Source organism: Lagenorhynchus albirostris, chromosome 5 (assembly GCF_949774975.1).
Source record: "Lagenorhynchus albirostris chromosome 5, mLagAlb1.1, whole genome shotgun sequence".
NCBI lineage: Eukaryota > Metazoa > Chordata > Mammalia > Artiodactyla > Delphinidae > Lagenorhynchus > Lagenorhynchus albirostris.
In genome coordinates, this window is record NC_083099.1 from 45,369,038 (window position 1) to 45,392,888 (window position 23,851).

General features: G+C 31.4%; 1 protein-coding gene across 1 annotated transcript in view; it reads right to left on the reverse strand.

The window, feature by feature from the left end:
* The window catches only part of SI (sucrase-isomaltase), a 98,619-nt gene that overhangs the window by 35,326 nt on the left and 39,442 nt on the right, over positions 1-23,851 (reverse strand). Inside the window, exons 16-27 of the mRNA XM_060149214.1 lie at positions 22,058-22,174; positions 19,998-20,152; positions 19,059-19,143; positions 18,237-18,293; positions 16,979-17,103; positions 14,952-15,040; positions 12,491-12,540; positions 11,358-11,528; positions 9,464-9,619; positions 4,405-4,611; positions 2,924-3,078; positions 1,363-1,531 (exon numbers count right to left, since the gene is read on the reverse strand). Coding sequence (XP_060005197.1) covers positions 1,363-1,531; positions 2,924-3,078; positions 4,405-4,611; positions 9,464-9,619; positions 11,358-11,528; positions 12,491-12,540; positions 14,952-15,040; positions 16,979-17,103; positions 18,237-18,293; positions 19,059-19,143; positions 19,998-20,152; positions 22,058-22,174 — 1,536 coding nt within the window. The remainder of the gene's footprint in view (positions 1-1,362; positions 1,532-2,923; positions 3,079-4,404; positions 4,612-9,463; positions 9,620-11,357; positions 11,529-12,490; positions 12,541-14,951; positions 15,041-16,978; positions 17,104-18,236; positions 18,294-19,058; positions 19,144-19,997; positions 20,153-22,057; positions 22,175-23,851) is intronic.

Consider the following 23,851-nt stretch of genomic DNA (forward strand, 5'->3'; position numbering starts at 1 on the left):
TTGGGTTTCTTTTCACAGGTTATGTGTCTTAATTCATTTATAAATTTGTACTTCTTTTTTAATAATAGAATGTTCTATAAATGATTAAACTGATCAAAGTACTCAAACTCCTTAAGTACTTAATGTGATAATATTTAAGTTTATATAATATTTTGATAACATATTAAACAATAATATGTTGTTTATATACAAAGCATTTAATTTCATTTTCAGCTAGATCTTTTCATTTTTCAGAATAGAAAATCTATACTCAGGGTCATGAAATATCTTGTCAAGATCTTTCAAAGCTTACAAGTTGATGATCCCTAATCAAATTGATATCATTGACACACACTGAATCTCAGTAACTGATTAGTATGTGAAAGAAAATTTATATATTGAGAATCAAGGTTATATTAACTTAATAATGCCAATACTAATGTCGAAGGGTTTTTTTTTGGTTTTTTTTTTTTGGCCCCACCACAGGGCATGTGGGATCTTACTTCCCAGACCAGGGATTGAACCCATGTCCTGCAGTAGGAGCATGGAGTCTTAACCACTGGGCTGCCAGGGAAGTCCCTGAAGGATTTTAAAGAGGTAAATTTTGGAAGAACATATTATTTCAAGTGGAATAAATGAAAAACAGCCTTTATAAGTCTGAACTATTGTGATACAAATAAAAGTTGTATGAGCACCTAACAATAAAAAGCAGTTATGACATTATACACATTTATAATCTCATACTGAATATATCCTTTAAGTTCACATCACATGTGAAAATGGAAATGAGCTAGTATTTTTATTAAAATGTATTTTCCATTATATGTTTAGAATAATTATAGTTTATATCAATTGTGCAATGTATTAAATAGTCATGAAATGTACACCATTAATAAGACAAAACATTGGAAAAGTGATATGAACATATAAAGACATTTTCTAAAACTGTAACTTGCAATATAACCTCATAAAAATGCACAACTGCAGCTTAGGGTAACAAAGGAAAAAGCATCAAATCTTTATCTAAGGAGTAGAAAAAAATTTCAAGGAGAAGCCAGTTATTTTCTAAAAGCTGAAAGTAAACATGTATTTGACAGGGAATTCTGAATCTGAATGTTCTTTCTATGCAGTTGAGAGGGTAAGGAATTGGGTCACAACCTCACTTCTCATTGTAGTCAATGATGTTATCCATTTGATCCTCTACGTTCACCTGTAATTTATGGTGACTTTTCATTTGTTTTTCAGAAAATCACTCTAGCAGCTCTTGGGATCTCTAGCCCCCTTTCATTGCTTCAATATTTAAGTACAGGCCTACAAAGAAGTGGCTGGGACCTGAATCATGGTCTTAGTTGCCACTTGGGGTGGTCAAATATTGGTACCTACACCAGGTGGTTGGTCTCTTGTGAACATTCCCCAAGTATGCCAGTTCAGATCTCGCTTAAATGCTGTGTGCTCCATTTCCCCAAAACCATATATATATTCTGATGGTAGGCGTGTAGATATTTGAATGAACTGGTTGTTAAAAGCAAATCCAGGAAGGCGAGAATCCCAACTGAAAACAAAAGAAAACAATTTTATTCCTGTATACACATACAAATAGTATCACAAATAATAATGGTAATTCTTTCTTAGGTGTTATAAAAATCAATTGTATTTTTCTCTATAGGCCTATCATACCCAGATACAAATGGAAATAGATAATTTTTCCAATACATTTTTTTGGCTAAGTTAAGGAATATCTAAAATATGTTTCATATATTCATAATCATATTATGGCTACATGTTTGTCTTTAGACATATATTGCTTTTTAAAATAAAATTAATATAAAGTTATCAGTAATATATGACCTAGAAATAATATATGTCCTAGGAATTGAGAGTCCTTTATTGTCCTGTTCCCTTGAGATAATCAGTAAATTTTTACTACATATAGAATAAAAAGAAATCAATATCAAAATAAACTATAAGGTATAATGGATATTTTAATTCTAAACTCTATTACTATTCCCAATCATTTTCTTCTTCTTTTGTTTTGTATTTATAAAACCATGTGTTTATGAAGAAATCCAGAAGAAATGTGTTACAGAGAACGTCATTTGCAAGAAGAAGATAAAAGAAGAAGAAAAGAAAGTTGGCAGAGAAAGGAAACATAAGTATTAAAAAAAATTTGAGACATATTCAAATTTTTATATTAATGACTTTGGAAAAGTATTTACTAAAGAATAATGCTTCCTGAAAAACAATAAATAATGCCTCTGCATCAGGAATTTTCTACAAAATCATTTTGCTTCTTATCCTTTGGAACAAAACTATTATCATAACAACAAAATTTTAAAACAATATAAACATAATTTTCTTCATTATTTGTACCCATACTGACAATACCTGAACACGTCGTGACAGTATCTTGTAAAGGATAGCAGGGTAAGCTTAAATTACATAGAAGTGTCTTTTAACACACTGTAGTTTGTAGAGCTTTTTACCAAAAAAAGGTAATATTTTAAAATTTATATTTATTCATTAGACATAAAAACATATCTATATGTGTATATCTTAATTTCCTTTCATCAATTCCTGACAAACATAGTATTAACTTTATCAAATTCCAGGACCAAAAAACTCCAATTTCAATGGTTCTAATAAAATATTTACATAACACATTTCCAACTACTTATTTTGACAACACTCATCATGCTTTTCAATAGGAGTCTTGGGTTTTGTTCTCAACTTGATTAGAAGAATGGGTTTGATATTTAATAATGAAATTCATCACATCCAAAGTGTAAATAAAATTTTACACCAACTGTTAATGATTTGCTGACTTTAGTTTTTAAATGTTAATATAAGCCAAATTATTTAATACATACACCTAAAACCACTTTTGGTGTGATGACATGCTAGCACAGTGAAAATATCCTTCATATCAAATAATTGAATCACTTACATAATTCTTCCTGTGCTTCTCCTTCGAATCTGGATGCCAAAAGGATTTTCCTTGATTTCAACATCATAAAGTCTATTTTCATAAGTACTTGTCGGTGTAGCTGGAATGTTTAATGGTACTGGAACTTCATATCTCTTATTTTGGGGGTCATAAATCTATTACAGAGAGATAATGAAAACAGATATGTTTAGTTCTTATTGCCAACATATTAGGTACATATAATTAACTAATTTAAATAATGGTTCAAACAAGAATATTTAGAATTCTTATCATAATTCCTAATTTTGTATCCATGGCCCATATATCTATATAGAATTCCATACACATACATAGATATGTAATGGACTCAAATTATGTACTGTATTTTACCTGTTTTAATGTTTTATAATTCATTTTTCCATACAATGAGAAATCTTCAGAAAGAGAACTTTAAAGCTAAATATTCATTTATATGCATACACAAAATTATTTATCACTTCATGGTTAGACAAAGTTGTTTCAATATTTTTGCCTTATATATGATCTTACAATGAATATTAATGCTAATTTATCTTCATTCATGTCTTTATTTCCTCAGTACATTACTTATAAGTGATAATATTAGGTCAGAGTATTCTAACATTTGTAGGATCCTTGATAAACTATTGGTAAACTGTTTTCCAGAATTAGTGTACTAATTAATATTCTCACTAAGATGTGTACCCTAATACTGTTATATGTTAAACTAAAAAGCATTTATTTCTCAAACCGTCATTTATTTCCTTGCTGATGAGGATAAACCAGTTTCTACACGATTATTCAAATTTAGCTTTCCCATTCTTTGTATTTGCCTTTAGTTCCTTTTATTTTTAACGAGTATAATTACTTCAATATTTTATTCCAAATTTTATTTCTTCTTCTGTTAAATGTCTGCTTGTGGGGTCTTAATATTTTTCTTGATTGTATGAGTTGAAATTGCTTTCCATTGTCATATATGAGTCCGTACTATTTCTAATAGTTTTCTTAATGGATTCCCTTGGAGCTCTTAAGTAAAAAATAATTGCTAAGTGTAACTATTGAAAGAAATTATCTCTTTTGTATTTCTTATTGCATTGGCCAGAAAATTCAGATCACTGTTTAAAAAGAAATAATGGAAACAGTAAGCATCCTATTGTGTTTTTTTTTCTGTTTTGTTTATTTTAATGGGACAACCAACATAGTCCAATTCTAAGTGATTTATCAATTTATCAAGAATTTAAATAACTAAAAAATCACGACTATATGTTTAATTATTCACAAAGCTAGCAAAAACAAAAAATTTTATTTACTGTTCATCTAGCTATGAGCTCTGTAGGAAAAAAAAAGTTTTACTTTATAGAATTAAAATGTCATCAACCCAGTTAATAATCCTTAGTATTACATGAAAAATCCAAGCACCAAATCTATTTAAAATCTGTCTTGAGAGATGAATCATGCATTGAGATAGTTTATATTAAACATACCTTAAACTGCAGCATATCATCTTTATGATATTTCACCTCCACATGAAGAGTTGGGATGGGATCAGAAGGTAGCTTTATTCGAGCTTTTACAGTATTCAGCTGGAGGTCAGCTGTTATACCCACTGATGAGTAATGAGTTGACTGGACTAAGTAAGAGTTGTCTTCTTTAGGAAAGTAACACTCAGGTGCTTTGGATCCTAAAGGAGCCTAAAAACAAGACAAGTTCATTGTCAGAAATTGTAAGCATTGTAATATTTAAAAAAATAATAAGGTAGACATGTTAATCACATGTTGTATGATTTACAAATGTTATTGTTTAATACTAAAATGAAATTGCAGTCATAGCACAAAATATCTATTAGGCAACATGATACACCATGTACTAAAATGTTTAGAATATTTATATTTTGACTCTAAAGATAGACAGGTAGAGCAGAACAATCAAATGTCATAGTTTTTCAATTCAGAATATAGATGATTGTATTGTCTCTGAACATAATTAAGTATATTACTCATAACTCTTGATCCCAAGCTTGTTTTTACACTTCTTATTGATTACTGCCTTTTTTTGTGTGTAAAATGACTCTACAATAATCCTCAGAGTGGCATGAATATAAAGTTCTTCTCTTTTACTTATAATCAAAGTATATTACTCTTTATTTCATGACTGGTCTTTCTATTGGTTAATTACATCCTTACCAGTATTATAATAGGAACTGCGGCCAAAGATCAGGGCTAATTGGTCTTTCTTATTAAATTAATATATTGTTGGAAGAAGCAATGTGCCCATCTATATTTCCCAGTCTCTTTTGAGGAAGTTGTATGTGACACCCCCCTGCCAAATCTCCTTAAAAGAAAAGGATATAAGCTGATTAAATTAGGATAGCCTTTGCTCTTCCACCTTCCAGGCCTGGAATGCTGCATATGTAATTGTATAATAAAACTTTGTGGATGAAAGACAAATGATAAATAGGGAACATTGACAACATTTAGATACCAGAATATTAGGCCTGGGATTTTTTTTCTGTAATAGAAAAATAAATCCTGTCTTGTTTAACCAAATCAGATTTTAGGTCTCTGATACCTTCAGCTTCAGGCAATCCTTAACTGATAGGAATACTTCAGTATTCATTCCAAAGGCATGGAATCGAGTGCCAATGGAACCAGGAAAATGATCGACTTTAGAAAGTCTGTATATGTCTGCTTCATAGCTATCTTTCTGCCCAGTATCACTTTCCCTTTATCATTTTATGTTTTCTCATTTATCTTTCTTTGTAGTTTATCAGCATTGTTATTTTTTGTAGTTATGATGAAAATAATCTTGTGATTTAATTTATGGAAACTGTATAAATCCCATCTAAACCACCCCTTTTCATATAATCTCAATCCCTATGTCCCTCACTTGCTTTCTTACACTCAGTTGCAAAACAACGCTGGGAAAAAAACCTATCCTCTACATTCTCAGTGCCTACAACTGTGTGGCTGAATGGCTTGAAAAATGCACACAATCATGTAGACTGCTCTCCCTTTATATAATCATAAAAGTTAGAGTGGGTCCAAAAGATCAATCATACTATATTTGCCTAGTTCACTCACTATCACACTGCCCTGAAAAACATTTTCCTTTTTTCTCCCATCACAAAAACCCTCCCTATTCTCATCATCTCCTAATGATTTTAGTTAGTATTTTAGTATGGAAAGGAAAGCAATTGGGAGAAAAATCAGAATGAAACACCACAACTACTCACCCACCTCTTTACCTCCTGTTACAAAATATGTATGGTCTACACTTCTATCTAAGGTGAACCATTTCATTCGTGCACCCAATCCCACGCCTCCTTGCCAATGAAGACATTTCTCCTGCAATTCTCAATTCTCTGTCCTGCATCACTAATATTCCACTTATTATTGGTTATTCTCAATGGCATAAACCAATTTGATTTCTCCCATCTTAAAAGAAACTGTCACCTCACTCATTTCTCTAATTACCGCTCTATTTTTTTATGCTTTCCTTAGAGCAAAATATAAAAGGTTCACCATATTCACTATCTCTAATTTGTCTCTTCATTCTTACTGGAATCTCATTCTCACTCTGACCAGGCTTTAACTCCCAGCACTCCATCAGTATTTCTCTTGTAATAGTTACCAAGGACTTCCATGCTGCCAAATCCATACTTCAGTTTCTAGTTCTTATTTTACTGATTTATAAGTATAATTTGCACAGTTGATAATTTTCTCTGTCTTGAAATGCCTTGTTCACTTGGCTGACAGGAAGCAACATTTTCTTTGTTTTCAACCTACTTCTTTTACAATTTGTTCTCAGTCTCTTTTCTGGTTCCTTATCACTTCCCTGAGTCTAAATGTTGGATGATTCAGGGTTTAGTTTTTGACCTTTTCCCTTTTCTATTCAAGCTCATTCCTTTGATGATGTCCTCTCATCACATGATTTTAAACACTGTATATATGCTGACTCTAAATTTTAGATCTTACCAATGATATAAAATTTTCAGTTTCATTAGTTTACATCTCACAGTCGGAAAACTGCACTTGGATTTGTACTGAGTACCTCAACCTTAATTTGTCTAAATCTTAACTCTTTCCCTCCATGTTCGTTTCCGCACAGTTTTGTCAATCTTTGTTACTATCAACTTTCTTTTTTCCAGCTGTTTAAACCAAAAACTTGAAGTCATTTTTACTCTTCTCTCATATTCTATATCCAATCAAGGAACAACACATTTTGGCTTTATCTTAAAAATATGCAGAAAAGTCAAACACTTATTACTAATTCTACCATTACCACTGTGGCTCAATCTACCAATATTTTATTTTGATTACTGTAACAGCCTCTTTCCTGGTTTCCCTGCCTTATTCTTCTAATAGTCTGTTCTCAACACAGAAGCCATTATGGTCCTATTAAGATGGAAATTTAATTTTCTCATTCATCTTTTCAAAACTCTCCAGAAGTATTCTATCTCGGAGTAAAAATCTCAATCCTAAAAATGGTCTAAGTAATTGATCTACATTATTTGTTCCCATATGTCTATAATTTCATCTTCTGCTGTTCTTCCATTCACTCATTCTGTTTCAGACACGATGGCCTCCTTGCTGTTTGTGGACTATACCAGGTACATTCTTACTTCAGATGTACTTCAGGTTGATGTATTTTCTTTATGGAATATTATTCCTTCCTTTCTTTCTTTCAACTCTTTTAACAAATGCCACCTTCTCAAAGAAACCTTCTGTGTACAATCATTAAAGTAACACCACTGTCATTCTCCGCCCCCCCTTCTCCTTTTCTGCTTTATTGTTCTCCATAATACTTATCTAACATAAAACATAATTTTTTAGGTTATCTATTTGTTTTCCCACACTAGAATATAAACTCTATCAGGGAAGAGGGTTTTGTTTATTTTCTTCATCTAGAACAGTGCCTAGAACATAGTAGTTCTCAAGAATTTGTTAAATGGATCAATGAATAAACAGGATGGTCTAAAGAAACATAAATTTTCTAAATCATCATATTTAATGGACTTCTAATGTTAAAGCTTCACTTGTTTGACTTAAAAATCTATAAGATGTTGAATAGTAATAGTAATGGGAAAAATAAAGTTTTCACATTTTCTTATTAGAAGTTATTGGAGCTTTAGTACCCATCATTTATATTCATTTTTTTAACTTTTATATTGGAGTATAGTTGATTAACAAGGTTGTGTTAGTTTCAGTTGATAATGAGAGTAAGTGACCATGCACTGAATGCAATGGAGAATGGGTATGGATTTGAATGAAGAGTTGGAATTTAAAAAGAAGATTTTGGAGGCATATTGGAAAGATACTTCACTATTTGGCTTTTATTGATTTCATTATCATTTCTCCTCCTCACTTCTTTTCTTCAATTCTTCCATAAACTTTCCTAATGGTAAAGATTATGCTACTTCATCAAGCAATGGAGAGGAATGAGGGCCATTTCTCTGGTGGCAGAGATTCTATATATTCCCTCATATAAGTGCAGACATTTCTGGGAAGTTGCTGGCAGATGTGTCTAGACTCTTCTCAGTGTTATAACACATGCATTTAATTTATTGATTATATGAAATAATTTCTTTTTTTGCTGACAAAACCCAATGATGTAACCAAAAGTTCAGAATTTAAAAAATAAAATGAGTGTAGCAAGAGGGGACTTTTCCCATATCCCTTTCTGTAAAAACGTCTACTATCAATGACCATCATTGTTGTTGAAAATGTTTTTCTTTTAATTAATTTATTTTATTTATTTATTTTTGGCTGCATTGGATCTTTGTTGCTGTGTGTGGGATTTCTCTAGTTGCGGTGAGCGGGGGCTACTCTTCCTTGTGGTGCACAGGCTTCTAATTGTGGTGGCCTCTCTTGTTGAGAGCACAGGATCTAGGTGTGCAGGCCCCAGTGGTTGTGGCATGCAGGCTCAGTAGTTGTGGCTCACAGACTCTAGAGTGCAGGATCAGCAGTTGTGGCACACGGGCCTAGCTACTCCACGGCATGTGGGATCTTCCCGGGCCAGAGCTTGAACCCGTGTGCCCTGCATTGGCAGGCGGATTCCTAACCACTGCACCACCAGGGAAGCCCTGTTCTTGAAAGTTTGACCAAAATTACTGGCAGAAATTGTCACCTCTTAGTGGAACAGATACAGCCCATCAATCAATTTCAGAAATTTTAATAACTTGAGACAATGCTTTTGAAACACTACTCCCTACTGGCATAATACCTTGCCCAATTAAGCTAGTCAGCCACAACTAATAGCTAACAAAGTGCAACAAATAGAGTTCTAGTTTATTAAATAAAGTAATACTATCCAAAATGCCTGGAAAGCAACTTACACATCCATTTAGTCTGGCTTTTACTAAATTATGTCTTTGGAGAATTAAGATAAAGATAAATTATCTATTAGAAGTCCTAATTTCAAATTCCAAATGCTTCTCTAGCTGAATTTAGTTTATATGCTGTAGAATTAAAATTATAATATATACGGTTTACTTTGAAACATTTATGTGAAAGCCTTATCTTGAATAATTAAAATTCTTATTACAGTTTCCCATAAGCAGCCACGTTCTTCACAGCGTTGTTTAGTTGCAATGTCTGCATCTGGATAACAAGTAAACTTTTCAGCTTCCAAGAAAGTTTGATCCCATTGAACAGTAAAGTTTCTTCCAAGGTTAAACATGAGATTGTAAATTAGTAGATTCTTTGAAGAGAAAGAAAACATTAAAATATTTCTGACCACTGGACAATTTAAAAATACTTAACATTTTTAAAATGCAGCAACCCCACAGCAATTCTTCAAATCAAATCATTAATAATTTTAATATAATACTAAAAGAAAGAATAGAAAAGAAAAAACATGGCATGCCACTGAAATAGCTAGAATCTCAAGACAGTTCTCAAAACTATGAGAAATTATAGAATACTGATAAAAAACATTATCTTTAAATCCAGATGTGTTCAATTCTCAGTTCTGATACTTAATGCTCATGAATCTGGGGAAATTATCTACTCTGTTTTATCTTCAATTTCCTCCTCCTGTAAAATGGGGATAATGAATAAATGATCTGTGAAATTTAAAACACCTGGCATTATGCTTGGGGCATACCAGGTATGAAATAAATAGTAGTCCCCTCAATGAAGAAAAAGGGAAGAAAATGTTGACCACTTTGATTGATTTGGAGGCTCCCAGAGTCAGAGGAGGGGAATATTATTTATTTATTTTCCTAATTTTATCCACTGCTTATAATATTTGAGGGACAAGTTAGAGAGGAGATAACATGGTATTATGCAAAAAGAAAAAAAAGTGAAAGGATAGTGTCCAAGAACAGGAGAATTAGAAAGATGTATCTATAAGTGTCTTTGTAAATCTTTACATTAGCATAAAAATAGAAACAGATATAAACTGGGATTGTAAAAACATATAATAAAACAATTTTGTATTATGCCCACTTGATAATCTTTGTTAGAGTCATAAAGTTCTCAATAAGTCTGTATTATTTATTGATTAGTTCTTATAGTCCTAGGAATATATACATTATAGTATACTTACTAATAAAAAATAATTAACCAATACATATCTTTATGGAAATTCCTAAGTGAAAAACTGGGCCAGAGGATTTAGAAGCTAGACAAAAATACTCTAAGAAAATGTCCTACATCTCAATTTAGAATTTATGCTAACATTACTAATATTTAGGAATATAGGAATGGTAGAAAAGTAAATGCCAATAAATATCACTTCCATGTTTTAAATTATTTTTGTCTAACATTTTAAATAATTAATTTTTTACCTGAAGCAACATTATGATTAAATATGACATTTTACATATGAGGAAGCTGAGATAATGAGAGATTAATTTATTGTGTTTAAATGCACAGACGGCAGGGCTGCAATTTGAGCCCAATTCTATTACTCCTTTTCCCTCTCTAGTACACTTGTTAAACAAGGCAAGAATGAGGATAAGAAAGGGACTACTTGAAGGGGAGACTGTAAACAAAAATTTGAAAGAGAAGTACAAGATATATTGAGGACAAAGGGAGTTCATGAAAGGAGAAGTAGAGAGAATTGAAGAAATGGATTCAATCATTACCTTAAGAAGTCTTAAATGAGAAGGTAAAAACTTTTAGATTCTTTATCGTATGCAGTAGGTAAGAGTTCAGGGTAGGAGAATGGTATCAAAAAAAATATTAGAAAGGCATACATAAGTGATACACAAGATAAAATTAAATAGAGAGGGAGAAGTAGTATCAGTTCACCTTAAGGTTGATATCTCAACATAAATTGAGATAACCTAAAATGGAATATTGCCAGCAAAAGGAAAAGAAAAGAAAGATATGTAATGAAGAAAAAAAAAATCACAAAACCAAGAGCCTGAATGGTTATATAATGTTAAATATGAGAGTGTGTGATAACTAAAATATTTTAAGATTGTATTTACCTGGTTGGAAGTATCATAAGTGAAATTGTAGTGAGCTCTCATTGGTTGATTATCTTCCATCACTGAAACTTCTGTAACAGTGTCTATCAACCCAAGGATTTTTATAGTCTCAAATGCTAAAGTGGTTCCTTCCTGGTATGACGAATGTGTGCATATAACATCTAATTTGTTCTGAAAAATGTACATAATATTATATATCAAGTAGAAGGTCATTGGATACAAATTAGAAATAACAAGTGTATTTATACTGATTAAATCTTACAGTTCTAAAAATGTATAAACTATAGTTTTTACTAAATAAAAATAATTAACCAATACATACTTTAATGAAAATTGCTAAGTGAAAAACTCTAGACAAGAAAGCTTAGGAATTAGCCAAAATTCTAAGAAAATGTTCTACAACTCACATAATTTAGAATTTATTTATGCTGATAATACTAATAAATTAGTATTATTTAGTATTAAATTATAGCATTATTTGGTATTTAATAATATAGTATAATAAGAAAAGAACCTATCATCTATCCCTCCATTCCCAACAGCTCTTCACATCAAAGTACCCTATATAAATACACTTATTAGTAACTCTTTAAAATTGTCTTTTATACATGCTCTAAAATTATTTTCACATATAAATTATGCATGATGCAAATCATGTATATTCCTTCTCATTCTCTTCATTGGTGAAGAATAAATTATCTTTGGCAAAAAAGAATATATGAAGAAATCTAACTTCTACAAAAAGCATTGCTACTAATTATTCAAAATTTAATCTTGTGCATAGCTTTTTCATTTTCACCCCAAATCCATGACAGTCACTGCTGTGATTGGTATATTAAAAAATTTTCAAATATGTTGAGATTATTTTCCCAGGACGTATTGCTTAAACCAGACATAGTGCTACAAGAAGTCTGAAGATTTCTGTGCATCAATTTCATCAACAGAAACTCATCTATTACATTGAAATATAAAAATTTAAGGTAATTCATATATAATTTAATAATTTAAATTGAACAATTTATTTTGTTTCTTTCCACTGATTTCTGGAGAGAAATGTAACATCATTCCAAAAGGCACAATCTAGACATTAACAAGGTATTATATTTAGCTATGTGTTCAAGGAGAATGCTTACATTAGAAACTGAAAATGTATATAAAATGTAGTTGCCATTTTGGATGGTATCTGAAATGGTGAAAAAAAAAAGTTATCAGATCAAAGTGTAATGTTAAATTCTGTTTTATTTTTACAGTTAGACAACACAGGGGATTTTTTAAAATAGATATTATTTATTAATGAAGCAAATTAAACAGATTATTCTTTTAAATTAAGGTTCTTAATTATCTTTAAATGAAACTATTTTGGTAGTTTATTTTCCCAGGAAGTAAAGGTAGTGAATGCATCTTTGCCCAGTTTGATTTTTCAAGGACTGCTAAAATAGTTCTGGAAATTCAGAGAGCACAAACTTGTAGTAAAATATATATAATTATAACTATTTTTGAATGATATTTTATCTCTTTTTAGTAAACTGTGGAACATTCAGTTTATTTTGGGAAGCCATGGCACACCACAATTTTGGTTCACATCTTTCAGTGTGTTTTTTCATTATTTGAAGAATGAGTGAATGTGGAGACATTAAAGTTTCAAATAAACTTTAATGAGAAAAATTGAAGAAAGCAATTATTTTCTGCATGATATATGTAACAATGTAACATAACTTTTTATCAACATGTTTCTTTAACAGGGAACTAAAGATTATAACTAAAATAATTAGGAAGAAAGAGTGGAAAATATAAAGGGAATACTAGGATTTATATACAATACTTTGAATAACATTAATTTACTTAAAATTTTAATCCTAGGAAATAAAAATAGAGTCAGAACCCAAACTGAAGGTCATTTTATTGTCTTGTGTTTGATTGATTATTCAGAAAATTTTGATTTTAACTTTTTAACACACTTCAGTATATAGATATCATATTAAATGTCTGATTAAATCATAACTCCATATTTTTAACCATTTTATATGAAGTAAATTATCAATATAATTTTTTGCAAGTAGAAAAAAGGAATGAATTTGGAAATATTTATATAATCTGAGAAATGAGAATAACCTTAAAATCAGGTTCCACATGCTACCAATAGAGGTATTATCTCAACAACATTCTTTACCTGATGATTACGAAACAATTTACTTCTGCTGCAATCCTCTCTTACAGAATTTCTATGTAGTAAATGCTTTGAATCTATTCTCAGGGCAGAGCTCACCCTAGTGTGTTTGACTCTAAGGTATTTGAGAAAGAGGGAGAAGGCTGGTGTGCTGGCGTAGAATGAGAAATGGAGAATGGTAGGGCACAGTGTGTGTGCATGCGTGTGTGTGCGTGTGTGTGTAAAATGTGAAGGACATAGTGAATGCTCTAGGTCTTGGTAAAGACTGTGGCTCTTAATTGAGTAAAATGGAGAATTGATAGAGGGTTTTGAGCAGAAGTGTAATGATTTGAATCATCTTTTAAAGGGATCACTCTACGTGCTGGTTGGTAAATAGAATGTAAAAAAGGGGGATTGACGAGCTATTGACCTAGAGACCAGTTAGGGAGCTATTGCAGTAATTAAAATGAAAAGTAGTGATGATAATGGTGGAGTTTATGAGAGAACCAAGATCAAGGTGGAACCAAGAGAAATTCCTAGGTTGTGACAGACAAGAGTGAACTCTAAAGTTTTTGGCATCTTGCAGAGATGAAATTACCATCAACTGACAAGGTGGAGCAGATATATTGTGGTAATCTACATATTCATAGGAGATAAGACTTAAAAAAGAACAGAATTTTTTTCATAGATTCCATATTTTCAAAATTGTAAGAGAGCACACCAATACATAGGCTATTTCTTGGAGTTAATTTAGAGATATTTGGATGTTTCATATACTATAGACAAAGGCATATAGGGCATTCTTTAATATATCTGAAAAGTAGTGAGCTATAATAGAAGGTAAGCTATAATTTTTTATACGTACATATATAAAACACATACCTAAAAAAAATATATATATACTTTTTCAGATTCTTGTCCATTATAGTTCATTAAAAGATATTGAATATAGTTCCCTGTGCTATATATTAGGTCCTTGTTGTTTATCTATTTATATATACAGTATTGTGTATTTGTTAACCCCAAACTCCCAATTTATCCCTCCCCAGCTACATTAATTAACTAAAGCCTTAATATTGGTTTTCTTTTACAGTAATAAAACTTTAGTTTTAACCACTATAATCATATAAGATAGTTGAAAATAGGATGCAAGTTATACATCTGTGAATTTATTAACTATTTTAATTTTTATACCGTAATCTAATAAGATATTTATATTTGTCAAAGACTTTTTATGATAAACCAAAAGATAAAAACAAATATTGTAATTAAATATATATAATTTAAATACCAATGTTAAATTTCATAAAGTAACCTAAAATCTTAAGATAGATATAAAACAGCAATTAAAAATTAAAACTTGTGATATTTTTGTTTAATTTTATAATAAAGGCAAAATTTCCCATCATTAAAATGAACATTTAAAAGCATATCACTTTGAAACTTACCTTTAGTTTCTCCATCATCCCAGAAAAAGTCTCCTTTTGCTTTGTTATCTTCATCTAAAGCAACTATAAGTCCTAGAGGGTTATTTCGGCTGTTAAGTAAGTTTGGGTGCATATATGATTAAAAATAAATGTATAGTGAAATATCTTATAAATAAATCCATTTCAACATAAGGGACTTGTAGGAGTTCTGCATTCACATGAGAACACTGATATTAATAAAATTCATGTCTATACTTATTAGTAATTTATCAATGAGAAAAATAATTCATATGCTTAGAAAATAAATGAAAGGAATAAATACAATACGAAGGGCTTCCCTGGTGGCACAGTGGTTAAGAATCTGCTTGCCAATGCAGAGGACACAGTTTCGAGCCCTGGTCTGGGAAGATCCCACATTCCGGGAGAAAACAAAGCCCGTGCACCACAAATACTGAGTCTGCTCTCTAGAGCCTGTGAGCCACAACTACTGAGCCCACGTGCCACAACTACTGAAGCATGTGTGCATAGAGCCTGTGCTCCAAAACAAGAGAAGTCACTGCAATGAGAAGCCCATGCACCACAATGAAGAGTAGCCCCCACCCACGCTCGCTGCAGCTAGAGAAAGCCCACGCACAGCAACTGAAGACCAAATGCAGCCAAAAGTAAATTACTTAATTAAATTAATTAAAAAATATACAATATGGAATTTCTTGGGGGCCAAGACACCATCAAAATTGAAACGGTATAAAAATATTTCAATTCAAACAACAAAATTAAATATATCTTATAATTGCTCAATTCAACATGTATTTGCCACATACACATTAACCCTAAATTGCAGTGTACCAAGGTTACAAAACAAAGAAAAGCACTATAAAATAAAATTTTAAATGCTAAGTGGAATCTCTAATAGTCTTACAAATGAAGCTAATTCTATCATGTGAAATGAAACATGATGAATATTTTTTAGTTATATATTGCTATAGGTTTTTAAAATGAGGCTATACAGTCCAGGTAACTGCTCTATACAGAATACATTCCTTCCAACATGCACTCATCAAAGTGTATGTTTCTCTTGTTCAATACAGCTCTAGAGTATAACCAATTATTTTGAGAACATCGTCATGAAACAGTTACAATATGAAAGTGATCAATTCTAGAAAACAAAAATAATTAAGTTACTAACACACATCCATTCACTTATTAATTTGTTCCTTCAACAAATATTTAGAGAAAATCAGGAGCCTATTCCATAATAGGCTGACACTATTATTGGTTTGGGGACTAAAGCAGTGAAAAGTCAAGTCTCTGCCTTCATGGAGTTTATAGTCTGGGGGAGTAGACACACTACATACAAGAAAAAGTAAAAATATAATTCCAGATATTCTTAATGTTATGAAGAAAATACAGCAGAGTAAGGAATAGATATCTATTGGGGTGTTGTAGAATACGGGGAAATGCATAGATTCAATATGACACATTCTGTCCATGTACCCAGAATGAATATGTTGCAAGATAAAGCACTAGAATTTTCAAGTTTCTGCTTTTTTTCTAAATAGTTCTCAAATTTATTCTTACTGAACAACTTAGTTTCTATCTTGTTCTTTACTTAACAAAAATATCTACCTCATTTATTAACTTAAAACGTTTTAGCTGAAAGAAAAACATTGTGACATTTATGTATTGAAAATACAAATATGTAACAACTGACACTTTAATCAATTATATAACTTACTTAATACTTCATTTTTTATTAAGAATCAGCAATTAACTTTAATTATACATATTCTTTAGAGAATGTCAGTACATTTTGGCATAGGAAATAAATTTCTAATCTATGCTTATTTTTTAAATCAAGAAGTTTGTAGTAATATACATAATTTGATTCTTCTTTTTATAACCATGATGGTTATATGTAAGAAGTCCTTACGTATATCAAATATCTTCTGGTGAAAAAGCTAAATATCAATATTTGATTCTTAATAAAAATGTGAAACATTAAAACTTGAATTATATTTCAGATTTCAGTTAATGCCTTTTTATTTTACCTTGCTGTTGTAGTTACAGCTGGTTGTTGAATGGGGATAATGTAACCTCCTCTAAGATGTAATCCTATTTTGTCTGCTGGAAGATACATATCAACACGTTGTCCTTTCCATGGTCTTTTTGCACCCTAATATTTGGAAGATAAAAATATTTTTTTCATTATTGTAAAGAATTTAAACCCCATTTTACAAGAATTACACATAGAAATAATTCTTACTATGAGAAATTCATGTCATCTTAGTGAATATTAACATGTCATTTTCTAACTTTTAAAGAAAACTCTTTTTCAGTTTACTGATGAAAGCTGGGTAAAAAGTTTGGTTTCACAAAAAAAATTAACATAGAGAAATCCATTTCTCTTCTACAATAATTAACAATATTCTTAATTAGCACTATTTTTTATTCTTTGTTTTGGTTTAAAGTTAACCATGCCTCTAGAAAGAATTTTTAAAAAATCATTTCTTATAAAAATAAAGGGTTTGGGCTTCCCTGGTGGTGCAGTGGTTGAGAGTCCGCCTGCCGATGCGGGGGACACAGGTTAGTGCCCTGGTCCGGGAAGATCCCACATGCCGCGGAGCGGCTGGGCCCGTGAGCCATGGCCGCTGAGCCTGCGCATCCGGAGCCTGCGCATCCGGAGCCTGTGCTCCGCAACGGGAGAGTCCACAACGGTGAGAGGCCCGCGTACCACAAAAAAATAAAAAAATAAAAATAAAGGGTCTGCTTAGCAAATATAAGTGCATTACAAAATACTTTCCTTTAAAATAAATATTCTCAGAAGGTCCTGGTCAATTAAAAAAAATAGGTCGTGTGTATGAATCCTGCTACGCTGCCTTTTCAAGATTGAGATGAAAATCTTTCCCAAACATTACAATATACATTATAAAAACAAATGTTTAAGATTAGCTTAATACTCAGTTCTTCTGGCCATAAGATGAATATGTAAAATAGGGAAATTATTAAAATAAGTTACTACTCCTTAAAATTACTCTTGACCTTTTATTTCCACAATTTAAAATGGATAACTCTACACTAAAGAATATAACTTCGTATTAATCACGTGCAACAAAACATATACTTTCTCACATGCAACAAAATGTACACCCGCACAGACTTCCACATTATTAAAATTTGGAATTATTATTTTTTGTAATAATAACAGAACTACTGAAAAAAAGATATGCTGTGTGTTTGGAGTTGTTTCCATGTACAGATGTTGAACAATATGTACTTGTGATCTATTATTATATTAAGGTTACTTACAGTTTCAAAATCATACCAAGTAGCATTAGGGATGTATGCACTCACTGTATCTGCTCCCTAAAATAAACAAGATAATTTATATATAGATATATATATATTACTTCAATATGTAATGGAAGAGAATCACATCAAATGTTAAGTTGGATTTTCATAGTGAAGAGAAAAGAAACTTCCTTTGTATTGTTATACTCCAATATTTTCTATATATAGTAATCAAAAGGCTATTTTACTAGCTTTAGATATTATAATGTAAAATATTCCTAAAGCAAAGATGAAATGAATTTAAGTGGCAACTAAAATAATGGATACATGCATTTGTATTTGTATTGCTGTAATCTACATGGTAATTGCGAGTATGAACACATTCATTTCCGTATATTTCCACTTTTAAATAACAGATAAAAAACATATAACTCATTCCACTATTTTTCAGCATTTTCATATGATCCACTGGTTTTCAAGTTCACCTTTATTTACAATATAGCAAAATTTCAATGTCTATGTCTACTTGAATGAGAATTCCTTGTTATTACTATAAGATTTGATTTGATGTCATAAATAAAGCTTTCCTTTTCAGAAGAATACTAATTTTATACAACTTTTTTCTCCCCAGTACATATTATATATTTGAACAGCATAAATCTACTTAATATATTTATAATTTGTCACAGTTTCTTCTGCATTTTAGAATTCAATTTAACACTTATCAGGTTGAAGCAGTCTATTGAGTAACATTTGTTACCCAGATGTTTTGTAATTTAGTGTGGATTTGATTACACAAAGTTTCCATTAAAATATAAATTTATTAAAATTGTATCCTACCTGTTTCAAGACAGGGGTAATAAGTAATGAGGGGCCCCATAAGAATTGAGTGTCCTCAATCCAGCTATTAGTATCCTCATAAAACCTAAGAACAATGACAATATTTACAATACAAAGATAAAAAATAAGTTTATCCAAATTCTTCATTTGGTTTATGTTTTAAGTTTCTCCCTGGGAATAATTATTGTCTTTAATTTTACTTATTTGATATGTCATTTTGAATCTATAGTTATTACATCCTTATGGTTCATCTGATACTCAAAAAAAGAAGGTAGAAAGGAAGGGAGAGAGAGGAGAAAAGAGGGAGAGAGGGAGAGAGGAAATTCATTCATTTGGGACTCAAAAAAATCCATCATATATGATAAGGCTCCTTTTTATCTGTAATAAACAACTATTCTGTTTAATTCATTTTTCTCCTGTAAGATAGGTCCATAAAGTACCAGAAATATTTCATATTCTACTTTCCTCCTTTTACACTTTTTTCTTTATAAACTCCCATTTTGACTTGGATTTGAAAGGATCTTTAGTCATTTCTTGAGGAAAGTCCCTGCCTTGATCAAGAAGTACAAAGACAAGCACAATTCATTGTTTTGTAACTATACTATACACTATCTATAATTAGTTGATTTTTCACAATATATACATGATTATGTTTTCAGTATTCTATATTTAATATTGCTTATTGATATAATTTCTCAAATTATTCCACATATCTTTTTCCTTTTAAGTTCTATGCAGTTCTCACATTTCTAGGTTAATCTTGTCCAATTCACCAAATTAATTATATTTACTACTATCATTCCACAGTTAATCAACTTATTTACATAAGTGTAAGAAAAAGCAGTAGAATTTACTTGACATCTTGATTTACCCCTATTAATTTTTCATATGTCTGAATATAATTTGAAAGACACTGAAATTCTTGAACACAGTACTCACTCATGAAGAAATGGCCTTGCTACTGTTTCTCCAAACATATGGGCTTTATAAAATAGAGTATAGAGGAAAGGTAACAAGGTATAGCGAATATTCAAATAGTGTCTTGATGAATTAACCAAAAGAGAATTCGGTCCAAAAAATGCTGGATCCTGATGCTGTGGCATAAATAGAGGAATTGAAATAAGAAAGTTAAAACATGAATGAAAATTAAAATAGAAGCATTAAATGTATTTTTGAAAACCAAAATGTATACATTTTACCTTGTTTGTAAAAAGTTGAGATTACTCCTATTTCATTATCAAAGGATATGAATTTCTAACTTTTATGTTTTCATTTGGATATATATATATATTAATTAAACTTTATTTTAAAGTGGACATTTCCCTTTTAAATATACATACTTAGAGAAGATGGAAACTATTTTAATAAAGCATTCTTCTCTTCTATTATTTGTGGTAGATTGAATTATTGGTCCCAATTTTCATGCCTCCTTGTACCCTCAACTTTTGCTATGTGACTTTGCACCTACCTCTAGCAGTGGATTGTACTTCCCCACCACTTGGCTTTGTGCTCAGCTATATGACATACTCTGGCCAATGGAGTCTTACTACATGTGACACCTTCAAGTAAGGGCTGGAAATGTGCTTGCCTGAGGACTTGCTGCCTTGTGCCTTGCCATTGCTATTAGAACAATAAGCCCAAATGGTCTGCTAGCCAAGGGATACAGGGAACAGAGCTGCCTGGCCAGCCTATAGGCTTGCAACTTGAAGGACAGCCTCCTTGCTGAGCCCAAGCTAGATTAGCTGACTCTCTCAGCCAAGGTTTAATGATGTGAGCAAACCTGCTTAGATTTCCTGCTATGGGTAACAAAATTAACTGAGCGAACCAGCTACTGCTTCCCTAGATTCATCATCATATTTACCACAAAGTCACATTTCCCTTTGGCTGCTCCCAGGAAATCAATGAGCAAGGTGGGACTACTATTCAGGCCCATTCCAGGGAGATACAGGGGTCTCCCAGTGGTCAACTTTACCTTGAGGACTCCCTACTGGACTGTAATTTCCTTAGAACTGGGCTGAAGTATATAACTCTCCCTATCAAACCTTCTTTGCCTTCATCTTCACCTGGTTCACACCTGAATTGTGATCTGAAGTCTCTCTCCACTTTCTCCTGCTTCCTCTCCTTTATCTACCACAAGTGCTTCACCAATAAATCTCTAACATGTCTAATTGTCTCTTGGCATCTGCTTTTTGGAGGACAGAGATAAACACAAATTATAATGTAATTCATATCAGGATCTCCCATGAACGCAAATTTCTTGAAGCATCACTTAGGCAGATTAGGAAGTGACAAATACCCAATTTATATCTTTTACTTCTGTACTATCACACTTCCTTCCAGGCTGAGCTCTGAGTAGTTGTCCCTCTTCTCAAAGAGAATTAAGCCCCAGTGTGCGCACAGTGAATAATTTTTAACCAACATGTACTTAATTGACTTAATGCTTTCACCTAATTTCTTCATTCCCTTTGAGAAATATACCTATGAGAGCTCACTGCATACTGAATGCTCAGTTCAGATGCATGTTTTAAAAGCATTAGTTTTATTTTTTCCCCACCTGTCATTACAGTTTTACCTATTACAGAAAGACTATGGCCTCAAACTGCTTTGCAAGTATCTTTAATTTCTTGTGTATCTTTAATGAAAGAAAAACTGGAAATCCTTAATAGTATATTATATTTTTATGAAAGTTACCTGAACTTATATTGTTAGACTGTAAGAATCCAGACTCAAAAAGCTTTGTCCTTAACTTAAAATATTGTGATTTAACACATGTGTATATGCTTTAGGCTTAAATAAAATATTTATGCTATGACTATGTCTCATGATTTCCTTATTTGATCATATTTATATACACAAAATATTTATAGACCTTGAGAAGAGGACTTCCAACTCTTCTTTATGAATTATACTACAAACTTTCAGACCAGATCTTCTATAGATATAAATTTAAGTTTAAAATTATGTTTTATTTTGAAACATGGAGAACAAGAGGCATTTACCTCATATCCATCAGCATTATGGTTTCTGGAAAATGGATAAAAAGCCCCAAGTTGCATCCACCTTCTGCAAAGCTCTTCTGTGGTCTCAGCCACAAATCCACAGATATCTGCTCCAACCTAAATAACATATATATCTATTATTTACAGTGTAAGGATTCTCAGATTTGCCCAGAGCATCACATTTTATGCCTCAGCTGATTAATTTGCACTAACAATCTTTTTGTTTTACTGTCTTCATATACTCTTCCTTGGTCAAGTTTATTTTCCATTTTTGCCACATTACTTGCCACTAATTGAATGTATAAAGCTAAAATTGTATTATTAAAATGTGTTGCTTCTTTTTTTTTTTTTTTTTTTTTTTGTGGTACGTGGGCCTCTCACTGTTGCGGCCTCTCCCGTTGCAGAGCACAGGCTCCGAACGTGCAGGCTCAGCGGCCATGGCTCACGGACCCAGCTGCTCTACGGCATGGGGGATCTTCCCGGACAAGGGCACGAACCTGTGTCCCCTGCATCGGCAGGCAGACTCTCAACCACTGCGCCACCACGGAAGCCCAATGTGTTGCTTCTTAATCGAAAACTCACCACCTATGATTTGACTTTTCCTATTTATAATATATTACTGTAGGAGTAAAATAGTATAAAAAAAATTGCCAGATGTATGCTCATATATAATTGCATTCCTCATCATTCAAGGACCCTCCAGAGGGGGAAAAAAAACAAAACAAACAAACAAAAAACCTATTATCCTTAACTTACTATCAATATTTACTGTTTACAAGCATTTCTTTATTTTTCTAAATAGTATATATGTATCTATAAACAATATATAACATTGTTTTGCATTGCTTATTAACTTTGTATAGATGGCATGTTGTATGCATTACACTGTATTTCACTTTTTTCTCAGTGTTACTTTTGTGAGATTCAATTATGTTAATATGGCTGTAGTTCTCTATTGTATGAGATCCCATCACTATAAAACATGCTTCTATGAAGTGTCTATATAGATTTCTTTGTGAATATGTAAAATGTAGTCTTATTCTGTAATATATATATGTGTATATATATATATATATATAGGATTATTTTCCTGATTTATTGGAAATGTACATTGTTTAATCAAAACTGGTTGTTACCATTTATAAGCACAGTCACAGTACATAAAAGCTGCCATTGCTCCATTTTCTTGCCAATTTCTGATATTTTCAGACTTTTAATTTTTATCACCTATATATATTAAATGTATCTTACCAAAGTTTTTACTTGCATTTCTCTGATTACTAGGAAAGTTGAGAATTTTTTTCATATTTTTATTGAATCCATATGGGTTTCTCGCTATATAGAATTGCTTGTATATATCCTTTGCTAATTTTTCTACTGTTTTTACCTTCTACAGATTTATAGTAGGTTCTTCAAATTAAATACTAATCATTTGTTGGTTATATGAATTGAAAATATAATTTTCCAGTAGTAGAAATGCTTTACTTCTAACTTTTTAAAACAGACTTTTGATGAACAGAAGTTTTCATTTTGTTGTAACCAAATTAATGTATCTTTATTAATTGTGCCTTCTGTGTTCTGTTTATGAAATTCTTCTCTTAACCTAATGTCATAAAGTTACCCACTTATATTTTCTTCTAAGATGTTTAAAGTTTAATTTTCACACATCGATTGGGTATGAGGTGAGACAGAAAGCCATTTTACTTTATTTTTTAAATGGATAATCAATTGTCCATATGAATGGTTGATACTTTCCTCACTGATCTACAGTAATAGTGCTACCATTAAACAGAT